Source organism: Engraulis encrasicolus, chromosome 19, assembly GCF_034702125.1.
Source record: "Engraulis encrasicolus isolate BLACKSEA-1 chromosome 19, IST_EnEncr_1.0, whole genome shotgun sequence".
Lineage (NCBI taxonomy): Eukaryota > Metazoa > Chordata > Actinopteri > Clupeiformes > Engraulidae > Engraulis > Engraulis encrasicolus.
The window spans coordinates 45,811,702-45,836,270 of record NC_085875.1 but is presented as its reverse complement, the minus strand read 5'-3'; the positions used below and the strand labels follow the sequence as shown (position 1 = coordinate 45,836,270).

General features: G+C 42.7%; 2 protein-coding genes across 2 annotated transcripts; both read left to right on the top strand.

Moving 5' to 3' along the window:
• Positions 1-700: 700 nt before the first annotated feature.
• On the top strand, positions 701-7,291 carry iqcc (IQ motif containing C). The gene is made up of 5 exons (XM_063224255.1): positions 701-842; positions 1,805-1,948; positions 2,106-2,394; positions 2,975-3,099; positions 6,961-7,291. Exons 1-5 carry the CDS (start codon positions 801-803, stop codon positions 7,024-7,026), a joined length of 666 nt encoding a protein of 221 aa, XP_063080325.1. The 5' UTR covers positions 701-800; the 3' UTR covers positions 7,027-7,291.
• A 1,608-nt stretch (positions 7,292-8,899) lies between these two features.
• Positions 8,900-24,001, top strand: dcdc2b (doublecortin domain containing 2B). The gene is made up of 15 exons (XM_063223922.1): positions 8,900-9,180; positions 9,641-9,691; positions 10,508-10,516; positions 11,344-11,439; positions 11,774-11,905; positions 13,387-13,533; positions 14,555-14,597; positions 15,446-15,505; positions 16,201-16,369; positions 18,088-18,203; positions 19,101-19,175; positions 20,407-20,472; positions 20,757-20,873; positions 23,573-23,662; positions 23,885-24,001. The coding sequence occupies exons 1-15, from the start codon at positions 8,900-8,902 to the stop codon at positions 23,999-24,001; spliced, it is 1,569 nt and encodes a 522-aa protein (XP_063079992.1).
• Positions 24,002-24,569: the final 568 nt, after the last annotated feature.

Sequence of the window (24,569 nt, the reverse complement as noted above, 5' to 3'; positions counted from 1 at the left end):
GCGCTCCATACACTATTTGCAAAGGCCTCACAAAGAATATAGGCCTTGGCCTACTAGCCTACTAGCAGTGTTGGGAGTAACTGGTTACAAAAGTTACAAGTAATTAATTACTGTAATGCATTACTTTTTGCAGTAAAATAGTAAGGCATTAGGCCTACAGGGCAAAAAATTGTAATATTTAGTTATGTAATACTTAGTTACAATGTCAAGTAATTTAAGTTACAATGCATTGTACTGTAATCTGGATTTTAATGGTGTTCGGTCTGCATGCTGCCAAAACACCTTCTGGACGGGGGGTGAAATAGTCATGACTCCTGAGCTTGATTTACACTGTAAATCGACAGATCCATATAGGCCCACAGTTATTTAGGTGAAAGTAACTAAAATAATGCAAAAGTAGTGTAATATTGTAATGTAAGGGATTATTTTGAAAAGACAGTAACATGTGGGCCTAGTGTAGGCCCTATTGCAGGTTTTGAGTAAATTGCCCAACACTGCCTACTACACATATTATGGGTCTTGTGACATATTTTATTTTATGTGGACAAGATCCATCCAGTGGATAACTGTGTTGGTTTTGGATTTATCTTGTTGTCTATAAAACTAAGGAGTACACAGTGAGTGAGGACTACTTCATGACATCCAGAAGAGACAAGATTGTCAACCTTTCAAGCTTACTCCGGACCAGTAGGTGGCAGTGCAGTTCTGATGTTTGTTTACAGTAAACACAAGTGGGTTAGCAAGCATAGCAACTTAGCAACGGCGAAAGTATCAAAGCATCATCCAACGTCCATGAACTTATGGAGAAAACAGAGTGGTTTGAAAAAGTCACAGGTTTCCAGGTAGATGCAATGTTCTGTTCGTACTCAGGAAAATGTTACGCATATACATATTAGCAACGGAGCAGCAGAAAAGTATGGTTTAAGCGTAGTTATGCAGTAGCCTACTTGTAGTGGCATACAGACTGAGACTCCCAACGGAGTTCGCTCCCGGACGTGCGGTCCCCGGTGTTTCTATCACTCCCGGACTTGCGGTCCCCACCCGATTATATTTCACGTATTATCATATACTGCCACATACAAGCAATTTAGGGTTAGGTTTAGGTTTAGGGTTAGGTTTAGGGTTAGGGTTAAGGTTAGGGTTAGGTTTAGGGTTAAGGTTAGGGTTAGAAACAAAAAACTAACATCAACAAGATAACTGGCTCCGTAATATGGCGGTGGTACCGTTAGTCTGGCTAGTGGGAGCGAGATGAAATGGGAGTGTAATGAGATGGGAGCGTGAATCTGGGAATCCTTGTAGTGTAGTGAAGGGAGACATGAAAGTGATTAAGTTGATTTCCCCATTTAGGCACTGCTAAGGAGTTATTTCACATTTCAAAACCTAGACAACATTTATTTTCTTCCTGACATGTTCGGGTGATTTGAGTTAGTCTAACATGCTCGTTTTACGTCTGTCACACAGACCTGTATTAATACAGGTCTGTGGTCTGTCACCACCAGACATCACTTCATATTCAGGTAGCCAAGGTATTGCATCCACAGATTGCATCTCATTTTGTATCATATCATCACTCATTCATTCTCAAAAGCAACTCGAAAGAAATTAGGATATTCACGCAATTAATTTTGATATACGCAGACCTTCCCCTTCGATTGTGCCTTTCGTTCACAAACAAACAAAGGCCTTCCCTCTATAAACGAAGCTCCAAAAAACTCCGGCAAAAGTGGAGATTTTTTAAAAAGCCTTTGTATATAAACAGAGACTCAGTTTTCATGAAATAATGTCTTTTGTTCATTCTTTACAGGCATTCTGTCGAGGATACCTGGTGAGAAAGGCGCTCCAATGTGTGCGAAATGAATATGAGGACATTGTCAAAGAGATTGAGGGAAATCTGGATGAGCTGCGGTGGAGGGGAACTGTCATACAGATCCCTGCATTCTCTGAAGAGGTGAATAACAAAACGCTTGCCACCCACTTCGAACAGACCTTCTGGGATTGACACAGTCACATGTCAGCAATATAATGGTTTGTTATGGACATGTCAGTCTGTTTAATCAATAGTATATGCTAATGGGTTTATGCACACATATGTAATCTCATTCCAGAATAGTCTGTTTTGGGGCAATGGTCGACAAGACCAAGTTCACCCAACCACCCAACCTGAGCGGAATGTCACAGATGACAAGAGGCCGCCACATTTCGAGGAGGTTGTGCCAGTGAAAGACATTTCCCCCAGAGCCAGTGCAGGAGGTGACTCCTCTCGTCTGACTGCTGGAGGAAGAGATGGCGAATCCAAGCAGGAAGGGGTAAAGGAGATTTCACACCCAGAGGGCATCCAGGACACCACTGCTGCTCTGGGGCGGTTAGGACTGCACCCAAGCCTTATGGAGAAAGGCGAGTAGTGCCAGTGGACTGTGGCAAAATACTGGTGACCAACTTGCATTACCGTACATTACACTTCATGCTTGGCTGACACTTTTATTCAAAGTGACTTCCAGCCATTTAAAGGGTATTGGTTACAGTTCCTGGAGCAAAGTGGGGTTAGGTGCCTTGACCAAGGGCATTTCAGCCATGCATAGTAGGGAGCAGTAAGGGTGGGATTCAAACCTGCAACCCTCTGAACTTAAAACCACTGAACCATTAGGCCATGGCTAAAATGCAAAATACATTTACTATGTTATAGAGATAAAGGAAGTCACAATGGATGTGAGTGATTAAATTAGGGGTAGTTGTGGTCTGATGAGTATGCTTGAGTCATGCTTGGCTGAAATGCCCTTGGGCAAGTCACCTACTGTTCAGGGACTCCAACCAATACCCAATACCTAACTAGCTAGGTTCTATTGGACAAAGTGTGTGATATAATGTAAATTCGGGATAGATGTGTACTAAGTTATGCACCCACAAGCTTCCTTTAGTGGCAATTGTTCTGATTCCTTTTTTAATACAGTAGAGTAATAACATGGTTATTTGTTAGGCTCTCTTCGGCAGTCCCTGGAGGAGACAGACCCTCCGCGGACACGAGAGGAAGCGCGAGTGCTCCGCAACAAGCTGGCCATGGAACTACTATGGATACAGCAAGCCATATCCAGCCGCAAGAAAGTGAGCGGACACACACACACTCACTTCACACACGTACACGTACACGTACACCAATGGCGTATTTGCCATTGAGGAAAGGGAGGACGATCCTCCCTCAAAATAATAAAGCCAGATCTTCCAGTATAAAGTACTGAAAACAAAACATATTTATTATATCTTTGTTATATAATTGTTAGTATTTTATAGCTATTTAGCGATAAAAACATATACTTTAGCGCTTATAATTCACATAATAGACCTTGGAGGACCGTCCTCCCTTCCATCCTCATTGACTTCCATTGTAAATGGTGAAAACTCGGGCGTAGCGCGGGCTTTACTTTTTAACATTGAAGTGAATGGAGCATAGAGCTCGAAAGTCCCGCCCCTTAGTTCCGCGTTTCACGGGACCTAAGCTGACCATCTAACAACATGGTAGAGAGTAAATATCTTCTGATCTCAGTCATGATATGCGCTGGGCTACAAATATGCTGTTTAAGAGGCTAGATAAAGATTATTCATGCAGAAGTATCAATGTTTTGTTCCGAGGCCGTCGGCATGAAAAATGTGAAGAAACACAGCTTTCTAAAAAGTTTGGGGGTTCATACGAAAAATTAAGCAAAAATATCAGAAACAACATATATGGAGCTCGTGGCACAACTCGAAGGGGATCGAAATATCATTTTAATACCGCCATTGGATTACATGCTACGATTTTCGGCTAAAAACGCCGTTGAGGTCCCATGAAATCGGGGGAAGTGACGTCACTTTCGAGCTCAATAGAGCTCTTCAGCGTTGACGTCAACTTGTATGCGGCGTTTGGACTACCGGTTCCCTGGCGATTTTTTACATTGCAAAACGCCATAGAGATTCAGGTTTGGCAAAAATATAAGTTGCACGGCAACAACGAACATTAGCGTGTCCCCGCATCCCTTTCTCATTAGTGGAACGGATCGTATCATCATGTTGGTGTATTCACATGTTAAATCATGACGATTATAATTCAATATTGCTAACCCCTTTCTGATCATTAAAACTTCCGAACTACATACTTTCCTTTGGTTGCCATGGGTACAACCTTCCGCACGTACATGCCGTTAGATACAGGCGCCGCTTCTGTAGTCGCCAAAAGCTTCCGGGTTTAGCATATGGACGCAACATCGTATTTATGTCGAAGTTTGACACAAAATGATCAACCATGTCATACCTACAGCCTGTTTTTAACACCCTCGACAGTTTGCGGGGGTTCGCTAAGCGCGTGCTTGCACTCGGAGCTTATTTGAAATTTACCCCTATTCATTCCCAATGGAGGCCGGAAGCCGATAGGAACCAGGACGTCCTTAAATGCTAACATGAAAGACTACAATCTACTACATGCTTCCGCTTCCGCTGAAGAACTCTATAGGGAGGACTTTCCTCCCTTTAGGCGGGTCTAGAGCCATGGAAATAATCTGCCTATCAGCGAAGCTGAATTTATCAAAAGCCAATCAGAATTTGACGAGTTGGGTTGACAGACGACAAGCATGGACTCGGTCGTCATGACAACAATATACAAATCTACCGTGTGAGAAGAATGCGGCAGCAGACAGTGGGAAGTTTGGAGTAATTGGCGAATGTTTTATGAACCCTTAGGCTAATAAATTAAATACAAATTAAATATCAACTGTTTTCATGTTGTGAATCGCGCAATACCACTCCCTGGATTTAGATTGAAAACCAAGTGGAAAGGTCAGTGTGTTTATTCAGTCACTCACGTCACTTGATCCAATGCAATCGAAGCACGGATGCAAATCGCATTCATTCAAATGGTCGGACCATCATCAACGTTTTTAAAAGAGAGTCTCGTTTCAGCATGTCCTGCGTGCACAAATGATAGTCTAAATGCTTGTCATTGCGTTTCTCCGTTGTGCTTTTCTCCGAAAAGAGGATTATTTACAAATGGGAATAAAAATGCTTTTGGCTGAATGCACTGACCTAGGGTTACTGGCGTTCTGTTCTCCCTCCTCAAGACGAGAAACATGACAGCACGAAGCTTTAAACTCTTCATAAAACGTCTCTGGCTAAACTTCAAACATGTAGCCTACATCATGTTATGTAGTTTCATTTGGGTGGAATTAGGAATACTAGGCACGGATTTACAAAGTAATATGTAGGACGTATTTTTTATTCGGAACCTACTATTGGCTATTTCACTACAGTATCATAGGCTTAATGATACTGTAGTGAAATAGCCAATAATCAGACGCACAGCGTTCCATAGACAAGGCTCGTCAGCTCCTCCTTCCACAGCTGCGCTGCTGTCGCTCTCAACGCAGGTTCAAACGCAAAACGGATAGGTGACTACAACGTCGTAGGCCATGTACCATGTTATGGATCATATATAAGATTTTAAAAATAAGATAATGGAAGTGGTTTAAATGTTTAAAAATATGTAAGAATATGTTGGAAGGAGTTGAGTTTCAAACCCTTAGGATAGGCCTATTCTATGTCACTCAACGTAGGCATTCCTAGGGTCTTCAGAATTGTCCATTTATATGGTAAAAAAAACCAACACACACACACACAACTGACAGGGTGAAATGCTATGCTGCCTTGATAATATACTCCCTATGAAACTTTCTACTTTCTAAAATATTTTTCTTCACTCTTCTCTTTCTTTCCCCTCAAACACTTTGGGCAGGTATGATAATATATTATACATAGTTTGTTGCAATTATTTTATAGATGTCATACAGCTTTCCAGACAACACAATGCCATATCAGTTAAGTTGCCTAGTAGGCCTACAACCTAATACTAAACATCTGCCATTACTAACCCCATTTACCTGCATCTATTCGACTGACCACCTCCTTGTCCTCCCTAATTTTTATGACCAAAAGACGCCACTGATGTACACGTACACGTACACGTACACGTACATGTACATGTACACGTACACGTACACGTACACGTACACACACTCTCTTACGGGTGAATTATATACTGTCTGTCATCACGACCAAATATTATTTATTGGCTAGAGTCAGATCCAAATGTTTCAAACCTGAACAACATTCACCTCTCCCACTTAACATTGGTGCTCATTTATTATAGGTAGTTAAGGAGACTCTTTACGAAATTAGTAGAAGGGTATATTAAAACCAAATCACACACACACACACACACACACACACACACACACACACACACACACACACACACACACACACACACACACACACACACACACACACACAATGGTGGAGGGGGAAGTGTCCTAATGACTCCTAATGGTAGCCTACTAAGCTGCCGTAAGACCTTACAAGTGTTATCTGGCTTAAGGGTAGTGTTTCACTTCAGCATTTTGACACAGGACTCAGACTGCGGTAGGTCCAATTTCTTGGCTACTGTTTGGCCCAGTGTCTTCATTTTTTTCACACCTCTCGCTTCTTTCCCTCCAAAAACCAAAAGAGTTTATGCCAAATATTTCTGTCATACTAGTTGGCTACAAACTACTACTTTGTTTAGCTTTACAGCTTTGTTCAGTAGAGTAGAGTAGAGATGCTGGTAGATCATTTTTTGTTCCGGGAAATTAAGGTGTCCAGTAGCATACAGGCGAAAAACAGAAAACACAAGACATTACATTACAAGAATACAAACAGAATAAAGACATTCCACACATTATTGCACATGTTAACATACAGCACACACTTTCATACACTGAGAGCAGTTACTGTACATGCAGGAGATATTAGGATTTTAAATGGACGATTTTTTAAATGGCCTTATTTTGTGGTATCAGACAAATAAGTGCTCCATGTGTCATTTCTGATCTTGAAAATCACTGTTGCTGAGCTGTGTACTATGCCACAAAGGATGATTGGTTGCTTTTTTAATCTCTACAGTACTTGTCCCTGAGGAAAGACATGGAAGAAGGACAACGTCAGTCACACGCCGCTGCCTCAACATGAGAGATGGACATACTGAGATACTCCTTCAGTCCGTGAGCTAAGGCTACATCATGTCCAGCCGGACGGGGGACACTTATTTCAGTGAAATGACACTATTTTTGGTACTTGAACTTTATTGCTATATGAAGGTATTTTTGACTGTAGTTTTATTGGGTTATGTTTGCATGTGTGTGTATGTGTGTGTGTGTGTGTGTGTGTGTGTGTGCGTGCGCGCGCGCAAAAATGGGGTGCATATTCTTTGTATAACAGATTTTGTACTAAAATAAATGCAATTATGTTTTATGACCACTGCTCACTGATCTGTCATCTGTTATGCATGAAATTGGTCTCACTGTCTCTTTAAGTGTGTATGAAAGACTGCACTGAATCATTGTGCTGTTAGCTTGGTTTAGTACAATTAGAAAAGAATTATTCAGTACATACAATACTACATTGACGCTGTTGTCTCCTGGAAATTACAGTATCTGTGGGGCTATATGGCATGAGAATGATTTGTTAATTTCCTTCTCAGAGGTGTTGCTTTTGAAATATCTGACCTATGAGGCGGCGATGAGGCCCAGCTCTCCCCAGTAGTAAAAGAGTGGCACTATTCAAATAGCAGTGTGCTTGCCAAGGGCAATGAAGCACGGGGGTCATTCCAGGCAGCATCGCTCCTGCCCAAAGCTGATAACATGCAAAAGCCTCGCCGCTGTAGAGACCCTGCCCAATTTATGGTCAATAAAATGAACATTGCTGTTTTGACAAGCCATCGCTTGGCTTATACAGCCAGTGCCGGTAATCAACAACCATTGTTGAAATGTATACACCTGTGTACCTAATGATGGGACATGATTTCCGATATGTCTTTTGAATTTTGTTGCCTTTCTTGTTAAGGATAAAATTGTCCAACCAACCCATAAATGAACAGCCAAACTGGGAAACAGTGTGACCTATCACGAGCCGACGAGAAGACCAGACTTATTGGGAAGTGTGTGTGTGTGTGTTCCCATGTCTGTACATGTATGCGTGTGTTTGTGTGTGTTATCTAGCATGATGTGTGTTTTTCTGTTTGGATGGTGTTATTTTCACAGTGCGGATGTGCGGCGTCCTGTCGTGAATGGAAACTCATTGATAATTCAGTGCTGTGTATTATCTTTGTTGAGCGGAGGAGAGGAGTGACGTGCTTTGTCTGATTCATGCAACCAAGACCACTTGAGCTGTGCCCCGTCTCCATCTCCATTTCTTGCATCACACGAGCTTCTGTTTCAATTAATTTCATACTTGCCAGGTCTCTCTCTCTCTCTCTCTCTCTCTCTCTCTCTCTCTCTCTCTCTCTCACCCTCTCACCCTCTTTTTATCATGTCCTTTCCCTCGCAATCCATTTCATTCTCTCTCTCTCTTTCTCTCTCTCTCTTTCTCTCTCTCTCTCTCTCTCTCTCTCTCTCTCTCTCTCTCTCTCTCCCTCTCTCTCTTGCTCTCTTACCCTTTTGTTGTGGGTAGGGCCCACAAAGCTAGCAGCCATTGCTGCTTGGGCTGCCATGGCAACCAGGAAATACTCACAGACCTTCTGTGCGACTGGACACATGAGCGTGTGAAGGGAAGCCTAGAGAGGACACACGGACACACACACACACACTAGACTTTCAAACACACATGCACTACACACACACACACACCTTCAAACACATCACGTTGGACGACACTTAAACTGCTCACCTTTTTTTGCTTTAGAAACAATATATACAGTTTTATTTTCTGAGGACATTTGACATGGACTATATCAGTGGACTACCGGGGCTGGAGCCCAACCACAGCGTGTGGTGAGTGGGGAGAAGTGTAGAGCAGAGCAGAAGACAGCTGAGCTTGAGCTGGTTCTGTTCTGGATTGGTCCAAGATGACCTCCGGCACCACCACGGTGGTCCTGCCTCCTGTCAAGAGCGTGGTGGTCTACCGCAATGGTGACCCCTTCTTCACAGGGAGGCGATTCGTGGTCAACCAAAGGCAGGTCGCCTGCATGGAAGCCTTCCTGAACGACGTGACCCAGAACATCCATGCTCCTCTGGCCGTGAGGACCCTCTACACCCCCAGGAACGGACACCGCATTCGGGAGCTGGAGGACCTGCAGACGGGTTCCCACTACGTGGCGGCTGGATTCGAGAGGTTCAAGAGACTGGAGTGAGTTTAGACAGCAGAGGAGATAGAACACAGCCTATTTGATGTGGTGTTTAATGTTTATTTGATGTGGGTTTTTAAGTGTGGTTATAGTAATCACAAGACACTTTTTCTACAAATTAATGTGCAATATTGAAAGCATTTTTTTTTTACAAGATAAGTCCCTAGATATCTATAATTCCTATTTTTTTATACTGATTTTCTAAATGAATGTGGGTTTTGCTCCTTGCTGGACAAAGTGGGTCAAATTATTGTAATCCAATACATCATAATGTAATGATAATCATAATCACCTCAGAGGTCAGGAAGTTATTAATAATTCTGCACATTAAGTGACTAATTTATGATATTATTCATTACACCATATTCTGTATTACAACGGCATTCTTCAATTACGTTCAGCCACCTGCTATGTCCTTGTCCTGTCTGAAATTTGATTTTCTGTTTTGTTTTTATTCCACAGTTATTTGAATACAGGCGTGAAGAAACCTCAAATCAGCAAATTAGAGGTAAGGTCATGCTCATTTAACAGCAATTTGATAAAGCTCCTATCTTGCCCCGTTTACAGTTGCCTATCTGCATAACTACCATTCAGGGGGTCAGCATGTTGACAATAAATATTAGGTTGTTGTGACCCATGGTCAGTGCCATCAATCAGTTCTGTCATCCTCTCCTGTCCAGTCCATCCAGTGTAGTGAGGAGTGGGCAAGGCTGGACAGGGGGACAAATAGGGCCCTGGCACTTTTGGCTTAAAGGGGCCCCCTATATACATATATTTTACATTTTTTTCTGAAAATAGGGGCCCATGAAGGTGCCGGGCCCACCGGGAAATGGCCTCTATGTCAGATGGCCAGTCCATTCCTGGGAGTGGGTGGTTAAGAAGAGTGTGGCAATGGCTGTGTTTTGTGTTTGTGGTGTCCCTTGTTACGAGGGCAGGACAGCAGTCATTAGGGTCCTCTTTATGACAGCACTATCATCAAACGGAGCGGCTTGGTGTGAAGACAGGCGAATTAGCAAGAGAATGAAAAACTGTGTGTGTGTGTGTGTGTGTGTGTGTGTGTGTGTGTGTGTGTGTGTGTGTGTGTGTGTGTGTGTGTGTGTGTGTGTGTGTGTGTGTGAGAGTGAGAGTGAGAGTGAAATAGTGTGTGTGCATGTTGTGTGTAAGAGAGAATAAGTGTGTGTGTGTGTATGCGTGTGTGTGTGTGTGTGTGTGTGTGTGTGTGTGTGTGTGTGTGTGTGTGTGTGTGTGTGTGTGTGTGTGTGTGTGTGTGTGTGTGTGTGAGTGAGTGTGTGAGAGTGAAATAGTGTGTGTGCATGTTGTGTGTAAGAGAGAGAGAGTGTGTGTGTGTGTGTGTGTGTGTGTGTGTGTGTGTGTGTGTGTGTGTGTGCACGCGTGCGCACGCACACGTAAGGAGAGAGAGATTGAGATTTCTTGCGGGTAAAAACAAAGAGCTCGGAGCTTTAATGTTATTGGAGATTCTGGCCTGCCCAGGCATGCCTGCCCCTGAGTGCTCCCTACCAACCACCATTGTTTGGCCAAATACTGTTACAAATCGGACACAGAAAACAGCTGCTGCAGTGCCGTAGAACTACGGCCAAAGACTACCTCTGAGCCAAGTCCTCAAACATTTGAGCACCGACTGTGTATTTAACTCTTCGCTAGAGCATGCGGTGTATTTTAAAACCTTCATTAAGACTCAGATTGGGACCATCTGTGCCTGTTGGTTGAGGAGTAGGAGGTGGCGGAAAATAATGCCACACGTTCAGTCTGTCCTGAAAATATACTAAGCAACAATACACGAAAGGTTTTGTGCCTATTTTATATAAAGACTCGATATCATTTTTTTTTCCATGAGCGGGGGGGTAATTCCTCTCAGAAGTTGAGTAGAGGGATTGAAGATAATTGCATGTTCAATATGTTCAACCCAGGTGCTTTGCATAATAAATAGCTTACATTACAGGTGCTATGCATATGAATAACATGCAGGTGTTATGCATCTTTTATCGGTGATTAACAAGATGAGCCATTATAACTACAATATAGCCAGTAAACCTCACATGTGATTATCAATACCTGTAAAACCATGAACATAGCTAAACCTGTGCAATCATTTAATTCATTTGTCTTCATGGCTCGGATAATTATAAACATTGTATCACAATGAGTTTCGTATTGTTTTGTTCGCTACAGGCAAGACCACCCTTGAGACCAAATGTGTCTGCCAGATGGAGGAAGATCATCCCCATTCCATGCATCATACAGTAAGCAGGAAGAAAAGACTGTATGCTTCCAGATATACTAAATAATAATATATAAAAGTAGCGTAATTATATGTTATATAATAGCAACATTATTGTTTACTTTAATGGCCAAGAGAAAATACAGTATACGCTATGTATTCAATTTTTAGTGAAATTGGTTGTTGGCTCTAAACATGAACACACACACACACACACACACACACACACGCACACACACACACGCACGCACGCACGCACACACACACACACACACACACACACACACACACACACACACACACACACACACACACACACACACACAGAGTAATCTTCTCCTCTGCTACATGTACAGTGTGTTCAGGAATGGTGATGTGCTGGGCTCTGCGTTGAGGTTCATCTTACCCAGGAGCATGCTGAGAGACCTGGAGCAGGTGCTCTGCCTCATCACAGAGAAGGCTGCTCTACGGACCGGAGCCGTCCGCAGGTCTCACTGTCTTCCATTATTCTCTCTCTCTCTCTCTCTCTCTCTCTCTCTCTCTCTCTCTCTCTCTCTCTCTGTCTCTCTGTCTTTATCCCCCTTTCCCACTTGCTAAGTTTACATGAGACATTTAATTCCGAATTAACTGACTTTGATTCTGAATAAAAAGCTTAATTCCGCTTTGAAAACGTCATGTAAATACGTTTTAATTCGGAATTAAATGAAAGATCAAAGTAAACTCAACACTGTTTAATTCTGAATTATTAATTCGGAATTAAAAACGGCATGTAAACGTAGTGACTGTCTTCCATTACTCTCTCTCTTCATCCCCCTTCCCCTTAATTCTCTTCATCTCCTATACGGCCTTTCTCTAAGGTGACAGTTACACGCATCTGGATATTTTAAAATGCGGGTATTTTCATTCCTTTAGGTTTAAACATGACCTGTGGATAAAAATAAAAACTCCATTGTTACAGATGCGCTTTAGCTCCCTAATTGAGATATTTTTAAAACGTGAGGCCTAAACCAAAGTGTTTTCAAAAATATCCATATACGTGTAAACAGCTTCTACGTTTTCGCTTTCTCTGCTCTACACACCGGACCCTATGCAGGTCTCTTTACTAACTTCTTTTCTCTCTTCTTTTCTTTTTCTTTCTTTCTTTCTTTCTTTCTTTCTTTCTTTCTTTCTTTCTTTCTTTCTTTCTTTCTTTCTCTCACACACTGTAGCACTCTCTCCCTCTATTTTACTCTCTTGCTCTCCTTCTCTCTCTCTCTCTCTCTCTCTCTCTCTCTCTCTCTCTCTCTCTCTTTTCCTTCACTCTCTTCATCTCTTACCATCTTTGTCTACCTTCTTTCTCTGCTCTCCGCTCTACAGAAGCTGTGCTACATTAACTCCCTCCACTTCTCCTTCGCTCTCCAATTCTCTTTCTTTCTCACTCCGTCTTTCCTCTCATTCTCTCACTCGATAGCTTTGTCTCTTTTTTTTTACCTTATATTTATTTCCCTTTCCCTCCCTCTAACTTTATCTTTACTCTATCTCTCCTCTCGTCTTCTCACTCTTTTGCTTCCTATCTTTCACTCTTCCTCTCTCCATCGTTCTATTTCTCTCCCTTCGGCTTCATGGTTCTGTCTAACCGTTTCTCCATCGTTCTCTCTCTAACACTTCGTCTTCTCTCTTGTTGACACAAGCACACGATCAGATCAAGTACTTTTCTGCGTAACTAAAGGACACAAACACTCAGCCCACACAACAAGCATCAGGCTTTCAGTAAATTGCCACTAGATAGCGTGTATAGACAAAGACACGCACATACACACACACACACACACACACACACACACACACACACACACACACACACACACACACACACACACACACACACACACACACACACACACGCACACGCATGCACACACACACACACAAGGAGCATAATATGAATTTCAGATGTGGCATGCCCTTTGCTCTGCTGTGACGTCACCAGGCTGTGCACTCTGGACGGGGTGACAGTGACGTCAGCGCAGGAGCTGGTGAGTGGCCAGTGCTACGTTGCCGTGGGAACAGAGAAGTTCAAGAAGCTTCCTTATTTGGAGGTGTCGCTGCCAAAAGCTGCAGGGGGCAGCGCAGACAGGTGGAGTACACACACGCACACGCACACACACACGCACACACACACATTTACTCACTCACTCACACGCGTGCACACACACACACACACACACAATCACAGAAACAAACAGACAGTGATGCACACACACCCCAAACACAGATAATCACCCCCTCTGTGGCACCAACAGATAGAATTGGTCACAGATAGCAAAAACATGGACGTGAGTGATTATACGCAAATAGACAAAAAGCCTTCACCCACCCCCACACTTAAACACTTGCACACACACACACACACACACACACACACACACACACACACACACACACACACACACACACACACACACACACACACACACACACACACACACACACACACACACACACACACACACACACACACACACTCTCTCTCTCTCTCTCTCAGACATGCACACAAAGAAGTTACACAAAGACAATAAATCAGTGCCTTGTAAAGTGAATTTGAATGCTTGCACATTTGCATTGGTCAGACACAGCCGTCCTTTTCAGAGTGTCTAATACCATATTGTAAATAACATCAGCCGTCAAGGCGTCTCTTAAACCTTCTGACCTTTAAAAGAAAAGACTGCGTCTCGGAATGCTGTGCACGAATGGTTAAAAACTGGTAAAGCCATTTAAGGATAAAAAATAAGGTTATGTCTGAGTTGTTTGCTTTTATTGCATCATCAAAAATATCATAAAAAGTAGGTGATATTGACATGTAAATGGTATTATGATATTACCAGATGTAGCGGGGCTGAAAGCAGATAAAAGTCTTTATTTGTCCCAACCTTTTCATTAAAAAACAATTGTCTACTTGCTCTTTAATGGTTGCTAATGTCATTTAATGTAATGTAGGCCTATTGTAATTCTACGTACTTTACCAACCTTTTGTATTCTTACATCCCCTTTTTACATCTACACTACAGGATCTAAGCAAACAAATACCAGCACAGCAGCCCCTAGTGATACTCCCTTTTTAAAAAACAACAACAACATATGACCTTTGACCTTTGTAGGTTTTATCCACTGAACCGCAGACAACAACAGAGGAAATATGAGGTAAGACATAATAACCATGTTTGGACACTTAAATCTGATTAAATGATCTGATAAAATAATCGTAAACACCCCTGCTGTGCGCACTGAATTAGGCAAGACCTCTTTTAGATCAAATGCCCAACATGCTTGGAATAACCTCCAAAGCATTTTAAACTTGGAATCTGTCCCCTCTATTGATAGCTTTAAAAATATTTTTAAAACAACTTTAGTAGAGGAGTGTCACTGTTTTTAATCTCAGTTTTACTGTTTTTAATCTCAGTTTTACTGTGTTTGTTTTATGTCATTCTGTGTTCAGTTTTGTGGTCCCTGTATTTCCTGTCTGTTGTGTGCTTGCTCTTACTGTTTGGTGCTTGTCTGCCTTGCTTGTTAGTCTTTGTCTAGTGTCTATCTGCTTGCACCCATGTCTGATATGTGTATGACCTGTGCATGTCCTTGCATGTGCTTTTTTGTTTTTACGTCATATGCATGTGCCTCCTCCATTTATTTGTCTTAATGCTGTCTTGGCCAGGACTCCCTGTAAGAAGAGGTTTCATACCTCAATGGGACCTTCCTGGATAAATAAAGGTCAAATAAGATAAAAAATGTATAAACCGATTATTAGTCAAATCTATGGGACATAAAACTGGGGATGCACTAAACAGTAAGAGACTGCTATGTATAGCGTGCAGGTTGGAGTTACTGACCTCGCTCACTGGTCAAATGCAATGCATATTCTTGTAATCAGAAAAATGCGCTCATCACGACAAGGAACATCATTGAAGCCTCGTTGAGTAATTATGCTGCTGATTGAAGGGGACATTGAAGAGCTCTGTAATGAGTTCTGATTGTATGTGATAAATGTCTTTCAGAACATGATGGCCGGTCCTCAAGACACACACAGTGATTCTGCCCTTTTGGACTCACCCGAGGTAATTGTCAATTTGTGTGTTTTTCCATTGGATCAGTGATCAGCCCCTTGTTATATGCAGCCTGCCATTCAGGTCCTGTCCTGTATTTGTGACCTTAAAGGGACACTGTGTGAGATTTTTAGTTGTTTATTTCCAGAATTCATGCTACCCATTCACTAATGTTACCTTTTTCATGAATACTTACCACCACCATCAAATTCTAAGTATTCATTATGACTGGAAAAATTGCATTTTTCTTACATGAAAAGGGGGATCTTCTCCATGGTCCACCATTTTGAATTTCCAGAAATAGCCATTTTCAGCAGCAAGAATGACTGTACTTGGGCCATACTAGAAAATATTAGTTTATTACCTAGTAAACTTTCATGAAAAGATACAATTTGGCAATAGGCAGCCCAGTTTCAATGAACAGCATAGTTGCAGTACCTTTTTTGGCCATTTCCTGCACAGTGTACCTTTAATGACGAGACGGTTAAGACAGAACAGAACAGGAAATGAGTGGAAGAGATTGTAGATGTTTGGAGTGAAGAGTCCACACTCACTTCACACTTTCAGTCAGCCTTTGTCCTGCACCTTTTCCTGGGATGTGCACAATTTTGATGAAATGTTAAATGACCAGGATGATCACAACCTGGATGAATGAGAATCTTCATCCAGGCAAAAATGTCAAAGATGAGAGTGTTGTTGTTCCTCAGATGGACGGACGGAGGGTGAAGTCCACAGGGGATGAGGCGGAGGAGAGGAGCCCAGGCATGGTGCAGGGTCTGAGGAGCGTCAGAGAGGAGAAGTCCGTCTTCTACGCTAAGCCTGTGAGGGTGCGGAAGAACCCCAGCACACAACGATTTAAAGCCAGACCTCCACCAGGTATATGTAAGGGCTCTCTCTCTCTCTCTCTCTCTCTCTCTCTCTCTCTCTCTCTCTCTCTCTCTCTCTCTCTCTCTCTCTCTCTCTCTCTGAACCCTGTTCTATCCTAACCTTTTTCTCCCCTCCTCCTCAAATGTCTAGGCACAATCTCTCCTCATTTCTCCTCTTTCATTCACTGACTCACTGGCTGATTCTCAAAGTTCAGTGTCACAGCCTTGATGCAAGACAAGGCTCAAAGCCTCACAAGCATCTAAAATGATTATGAATGGAACATGCTTGGAAGTGTGGAATTGAACGTTATAGTAGTTCAGTTTTGGCCACTACACTGCTGTTTTCAATAGATTTGAAACATACAATACATTATTAAACTTAACATGAGAGTGTGGATACAAGAAGGATTCTGGGTATTTTGTCATGGCAGGGATGCAACAAGTGCAGCCTTGGAAATCTCTACGAATCAGGAGTGTGGCACTTGATAGATTTTGAAGCATATCTCACTTTGGAACAGTACTTGGTGAGTCACGATGACGTGAAATCCTCGAAAAATGGGCGTTACTCATCTTAGTAAGGCCAGGACACTTCACATTGAGAAACGACCACCCACTCACCCACTCACTCACTCACTCACTCAATCACTCAATCAATCAATCAAGGACCTCAATCTAGGACCTCTAACTCTCTCTCTCTCTCTCTCTCTCTCTCTCTCTCTCTCTTTCTCTCTCTCTCTTTCTCTCTCTCTCTCTCTTACATACAAAGAGGCACCACAAAAGAATGTGTGATAATAATGGGATAAATACATTAGGTGGTGGGCCCAGTCTCATAGCTTGTCAGTTCGTTGGTGTTAACGAGTGGCAACTTCATTTTTGCTTATATAACCCCCTGACAACCCATTAATCAATATTTTGGCTGTTGCCATCCTCAAAACTTGCACATTGATTTATAAAAATGACATCAAAAACTAGCCGACCGAGTGACGTCACGTCAATGCAAAGTCAACGAGGCAGAATACAGCTAGCGCGTGCATGCTACCCGGAACCGTCAGATTTCATGGCAAAAAGTTACAAGTTGGGGGGTAAGTGGGCTCACTTGTGGTGTACATGCAAAAAAAATATTTTCCTCAAACTTTCAGAAGTGCTCTTTTTCGCTGTTAGTGTTCGACTGTCTGACCATCATTGGGCAACGAGAGATAAATGTCAAAAAGAGGACAGGTCTGTTCCTTCAAAGCAATAGAGCAATGAGGTGACGGGGGTAGATCAATTCGCCAAAAAACTACGTGTCAGTAAAGAAATGCAAGCTGTGTTATTTTTTCCAGTAATAGGAAAATGGTCAGGAATGAAATGCCTACGTTGTTTCAATGATTAGGTGAATTATCTGCCTATGAAAAAAGCCTGATATGCGGATAAATATTCCCTTTTCAACTTTGAGGGGCGGAGACTTCCCATTGACTGTGCATTATGTGACGTCACCCCCAGTCTTTTTTATTTTCGTTATTTTTTTATATCAACGTGCAACTTTTCAGCGTGGCAACAGCCAGAATATTGCTTTACATATTGTCAGGAGGTCATATTAGAAAAATCAAGTTGCCACTCGAGAGTGAGAACGAAACTCGTTTTCTAAAGGAGCTACGAAATCTAGCCCACCGTCTACATTGACTGTTCAAGCATTTCAGTTCTGATGCCTTTTTCCCTCTCCCTGGTGTGGTGTGGTGTGTGCTGCAGCGGCTCCCCCTTCCAGCGTGTTCCAGGCCCAGAGGGGCGAGAGGAGAGAGGAGGTGCGGGGAGCGCAGGAGGTGGAGGAGGACGAGAACATCATGGTGGACGTCCCTGTAGACCAGGCACGTGTGGACACACACACGCACATGCACATGCACATACACACACACACACACATACACACACGCATATGCACATACACACACACACGCATATGCACATACACACACACACACACACGCATATGCACATACACACACACACACGCGCGCGCGCGCACACACGCACGCGCGCGCGCACACACACACACGCATATGCACACACACACACGCATATGCACACACACACACGCATATACACACACACAAGCATGCACGCACGCACGCACAGGGTGCGATTTGTAGGGGGGATGGGGGGATTGTCCCCCCTTTTGGTTTTGATATCGCAACTTTTTACAAATAATTTTAATCACAGTGTAATGTAATCCCATTGATATTGATTAAAATCTGAAACATATCCCCCCTTCTGGTTTTCCGACAAATCACACCCTGCGCACACATATGCACAGACATGGGCACCACACACAAACACGCACACACACGTTACTTTTACTTATATTTCAACACAATAGGATTACTAATCCATACATTAAATGGAAATATTACACACACAAACACACACACACACACACAGGCACACTTTTCCAGCTTCAGTAAGAAAGACTGCATTCTAAATCAGAATTCAGTTATCTGCATAACAACAAGCTGTCAATACACATTTCAGTAACATTTCAAACACCCATATCAGGAACACATTTAGACCCATATGAGAGACTTTTGCCACTACAGTAGTTCCACCACAAAGTTTGGTGAAAACTATATTTTATAATGTCTTCCTTCTTACCAATGCCTTGTCACAGTAGCCTATGCCTACACATCCCACATCAGACAATATTGTGATGTGTGTCATTGCTTGACATTGATGCTGAATTAGACTCATAAATCATCTGTCTGTGGCAGAGAGTTGCTGAGACGGTGGAGGAGGAGGAACGACAGAGGAAGGAGGACACCCTGGAGACAGGCCTGGAGGATCAGGTAGACTACTTCTCTTACTGAGATGACGGAAGGAAAAGATATCACACAAAGTGTTATGTGTCTATCTTTCTGTTCTTTTCTCTCTCTCTCTTTCTCTCTCTCGCTCACTCGTTCTCTCTTGCTCACTCGCTCTCTCGCTCACTCGCTCACCCCTCACTCACTCACACACACACACTCTCTCTCTCTCTCCCTCTCTATCTCTCTCTCTCTCATAAATCAGAGACTTCTGAAACCGAGTCAAAGGATGTGGAATACATTACACAAAGAAATAATTCTGTAGTTATTATTATTATTATTTTTGTCTCTCCATTTTCTCGGAAATCAGGGTTCTTTTAAGAATAGAAAAGATGGCCATGGCTTTTTATTTCTTTCCTGTTCCTTTTGAAGCAAAATGTAGCTCCACAAAGGAAAGTGAGTTCACCTTCACCATCTGCCTCCAGTCAGCACAAGGAACAAGTCAGCAGAAGTCCCACTGCTGAACCCGAGGTACAAAGAAACAACACGCAGACACACACAGACACCAACACACACAGACACACACACACACACACACACACACACACACAGACACCAACACACACAGACACACACACACACACACACACACACACGCACTAGGAAGTGTGCATAAGTTGGGCAACTGCACAACTTAATTTTAGGGCAAGGTCAGGATGAATACATATAGCCTATCCATTAACCGATTTTGGCAAAACCTTGAAGCACACAGAAAGCAAGATAGTAATGGTTCACAGGGATTTGAGAGAGAGAGAGAGAGAGAGAGGGAGGGAGGGAGGGAGAGTGAGAGAGAGAGATAGAGAGAGAGAGAGAGAGAGAGAGAGAGAGAGATGTAATTTTATGTCTTTTGTGATTTGTGTAATCGGGGTCTGTGTCTCATAAGATTACAGTTTCTCTCTGACTGAGGACAGAAAAGAGAGATGAAAAAGACAATCGACAATATGAACTGCTTGAAATAGAACTCTCTTGTCTTGTGTGATTGTGTGTGTGTGTGTGCGTGTGTATGTGTGTGTGAGAGAGAGACAGAGAGAGAGATTTTTTTCTGTCTAAGCACAATAATGTCACACACATCCTAAAATAATTGCCTCTCGTCTCGTCCCTGGCTGCTGCGGTGGTAAAAATAGCGCTGAAAGCCAGAGCTGTGTTGTCGTCTCCCTGGTTGATACCCAATTAGCTTTGGCTCATATCTCCATCCTCCCTCTGTTCTCTGTTGCAGGGACGAGCGGAGACACCAGAGAAGGAAGACTCATCTGAGAAAAGCAATCCTCAATGTGACCCAGAGGTGTGTGCGTGCGTGCGCGCTTGTGTGTGTGTGTGTGTGTGTGTGTGTGTGTGTGTGTGTGTGTGTGTGTGTGTGTGTGTGTGTGTGTGTGTGTGTGTGTGTGTGTGTGTGTGTGAGAGAGAGAGAGAGAGATGGATTTGTGAGGAAACAGAGAGAGAGAGAATGAGTGTGCAGTGATCCAGAGACACCCAAATATAAAACCATCTCTTCGAACAGATTTCTTGAATCATCAGGGCAAAAAAAAGAAATAAAAAGGGACATTGAAAAATGATATTCTTTTGAAGGTGAATGTGCCAGTGGATGTCTCCAGAGTGATGCAGACCCCTAGCCCTAGTAGCCCGCCTCCCACTCACACAGACACCTGTGAGGAGCCCTCTGCTTCACCTCATCACCAACCACAGGTACCAATGTCTCTAGAACTACTGTGCTCAATATAATACATGTGGTGCAAAAATACAAACATTTTGTACAAATGTGTTGTACAAAGTGCAGAAAATACAAATGTTATGTGCATTAGTGTGTCTAAGGAGGATCATTTTCCCCACCTAGCTTCGGAGCCAGGTCTCCATGTCCCAAACATTACATTGCACTTAGCGGATGATTTTATATATGCTTTTAAGTGACTTACAGTTATTTACAGGGTATTGGTTACAGTCCCTGGAGCAATGTAGGCTTAGGTGCCTTGGCCCAGGGCACTTTAGCCAGCCATGGATGGAGGTGTAGGGAGAGGTAAGGGTGGGATTTGAATCTGAAACCATCTGAGTCCACCCCCCCAACCATTACGCTAGGGCTGCCCCAAACATGTTTGTTTTTTGACGGCTACACTAAAGGATTACACGTTATCAAATGTCAGAGCACAGCCACAGCCCTAACGATGGTCACTCCATCACAGTTGGGAAGGATGATATCACGTCAAGTCAAGTCGGCTTTATTGTCAATTTCTTTACATGCACTTGTCATACAAAGAATTGAAATTACGTTTCTTACTTTCCCATGCAGACATAGACATATTTTAGGTATAGACATAGACAGAGTTAGACATATACAGTACACCTAGAGTACCAATACACATACAGACATTTAAAGTGCAAGACTGTGCAACAGAAGACATACAGAGAGCATATATTAAAAAGCGGTATTGTTGTGTATTTTCAATTCAGGTTTCATTCAATGTTGCATGTGTACATGCCTGCTCTGTCTGTTGTGCAGCTCTCTTCATTTATGTAATAAAGTATGATAAAATGGTCCACACATGAGATCAAAAAATGTATACAGGGTTCGTACGGTCATGAAAAACCTGGAAAAGTTATGGAATTTGAAAATTCAAATTTCCAGGCCTGGAAAAGTTATGGAAAACGTATTTCTGGTCAAAAGTTTTGGAAAAGTCATGGAAATCCATCCAGTGTTTCATCAATTATCTTTATGAAGTTGATGCCACGGCGTAATAAAATGTAAATGTCCGAGTTCTCGTGGAAATGTTGGCTAGTGCAGGCTGCGTCTGCCTAATCATGTGTTGCCAAATTGAGTGGGCTTCAAATAACGCATGTTGTAATGGCTCCAGGCGGGTTTCAAGCGTTTTTGGCGCTAGAAATCAGTCACACCTGGCAATCCGCCTCGTAACGCGCGAGCTAGATGTAGTGTGTGAGAGGTGATCATAGCTCTAATCCTAGAAAAGAAATGTGGTCCTGTACGATATTACAGCATGTCGCGAAGTGTAACTCCAACAATGCGCGGCTTAACTTTCTCAAAAGATGATCAACAATGGCTGGAGAGGACGAAAGTTTTGATGTGTCCGTCCGATATCGGCGAAGCAGCGGCACTTGTTAGCCACCTGAAGGGCAAGATACAGCAGGCGGTTACCTCCTCAGCTACTAACAGGTTAGCAGTAGGCTACGCGTTGTAAAATATTTAGCGGTTCCACTGAAACGTAGCTAATGCCAAAAGGAATACAATCCTAAGACCTGTTTGGTCTTGGTTTAATTTGCCAGATAGGGCACCAAGCGAACCTTTATGCTTTCGGTAAGCCCCGATATTTTGATAGCCTATTGATAAGCAATGCACCTGCTGCCTGCGAGTGAACTTGTCCAGTGTGCTGAAAGATTACATGAAATCCGTACAGTAGTATATGTGCAGCTGACCGCGAGCCAAACGACTACAAATGTCGGCATGACGCGCCTGTTTTGAAATACGGTATAAACGGCAGCGTGGCTAGAGTTTGAAAAAAGTCATCTGTGGCTTTGTTTTCAAATCGGTCAGATCGTTGCAACACAAAATGAAACTCACCCTAGCATCTCCTTGAGTGGGCGTCAGACTAGAACTATGCTACGAACAGTGCAGTCTCTCTCTCTTTTTTTTTTTTTTGCTCCAGCAACGACCACAACAAATGACGACATTATCATTCTTACAGGAGCTTTGGACTGTTGTGCTTAGGCAGGTGTAGTAGGCAGGCCTTTGATTTCTTACTTGGGCAGGATGAGCATTATCCATCTCCATAGAGAGCATGTTGATACAAATGTGTCTTCATGATGATTTTACGACCTAATTTGCTATAGGCTGGCCTAGGCCTATTCATTTTCATTTCTGACTGTACATTAGACAAGCGAATTATATAACATTGGTGAATTATAGCAGAATTAATGTAATACAACATGAAGTATAATGGTTGCTTAGCTTGTAGTACAAGATAACCTATAGTATAACTATGTTTATTGTTTACATATTTGTATAGGCTATGTAATATATAATATAATATGCCATAGTCTATAGTAAATATATACAGTAATTACATATTTATAATATAGGCTACGTAATATAGCCTGTAATATAATACGCCCCCACCCCCCGCGCGCGATTGGTCAATGGTTATTCGGTCCTGGAAATTCAGAAAAAGGTTTTGGAAAAGTCATGGAAAAGTCATGGAAAAAAATTGGTGAAAAAGTGTATGAACCCTGTGTATAGGTATATATAGGCCACTTTATTTCATTATTATACAAACACAACAGTAACATTGCGATCAACCAGTGGGGTCTTCCCCAGGAAATGAGAGCCATGGTCTGGGATGGTCTCTCTCTTCACACACTCGTGTTGTCATGTGTTGTAGGATCAGAGCTCTCCTGCTCCAGATGACAGGCCTGCCTCCCCAGGCCCACAGGAGAACACCAGAGATGACACCTCAACCCACTCTGAGCAGGTACCACAATTTCAACTTCATTGTATTACTGTACATTCCATTACACCTTTTTCTTCATTATAAGACCATCTTTGCATGTACAGTGGTAGCAAACAATACTGAAGAATTTCTTTCAAGCTTTTTCAGAAATAGCTGGAAACTGTCTGATGGTCTTTCCACTGCCTACTAGTTAATGTACTATATTGTGTGTGTGTGTGTGTCTGTGTGTGTGTGTGTGTGTAGAAAACACCCCGGGGTTCTGAGGCCGGCTGGAACACCTCCTCTGTGCCTCTGGACAAGAGCCTGGCCGAGGCAGACTCACAGGAGAGGCCTGTGTCCTCCGAAAGGAGCCGGGAGTGAGGCATCACTACTATACCTGGGGTGCGTTTCTCGAATGCGTAGTTGTTAGCCAGTTAGCAACTTGGGTAGTTGCCAATGGGAAATTGCATTGAAAACTACAAAGTAGCTAAAGTAGTTAGCGACTATGGCTTCGAGAAATGCACCCCAGAGTTGTATAAAGTAGAAGTGGTATGGGTGTAATTACAACACCAACTGTATGATATTACATATTTGCAGCTATGTAACATCAGTGTTGTTATTACATTTGCAATAGCACTTTTACTTCTACTTTATACAACTCTGCATGGGTCACTTGCTAACATTAGAACAGGGAAGGTGGAGATGGCACAGTGACGCTGACAGATATTTTTATTTGGCCAAGATGTCAGACGAAAACATAAGGCCCCATAAACGAAAAGGAAGCTAACGCTTGGGTTTACCCGTTCCAATTTGGATTGAAAATGCTGATAATGGGCCAGCGCCAAAAGTTTTTTTTTATTTTGCGCATGACATATTGTCTTAATAAAATAGACATCTGAACATATTTCACCCACTGTGTGCGATCGCTACCTCCCCTGTGTTTGTTTAG

Bases quoted from the DNA above. Each gene is read 5' to 3' on its own strand.
- iqcc (XM_063224255.1), top strand. From the start codon at position 801: ATGGAGAAAACAGAGTGGTTTGAAAAAGTCACAGGTTTCCAG. The intron at 843-1,804 runs GTAGATGCAATG...CATTCTTTACAG, and splicing joins AAAAAGTCACAGGTTTCCAG to GCATTCTGTCGAGGATACCT. The intron at 2,395-2,974 runs GCGAGTAGTGCC...GTTATTTGTTAG, and splicing joins CCCAAGCCTTATGGAGAAAG to GCTCTCTTCGGCAGTCCCTG.
- dcdc2b (XM_063223922.1), top strand. From the start codon at position 8,900: ATGACCTCCGGCACCACCACGGTGGTCCTGCCTCCTGTCAAGAGCGTG. The intron at 11,440-11,773 runs GTAAGCAGGAAG...CTACATGTACAG, and splicing joins CCCATTCCATGCATCATACA to TGTGTTCAGGAATGGTGATG. The intron at 16,370-18,087 runs GTATATGTAAGG...TGTGTGCTGCAG, and splicing joins TAAAGCCAGACCTCCACCAG to CGGCTCCCCCTTCCAGCGTG.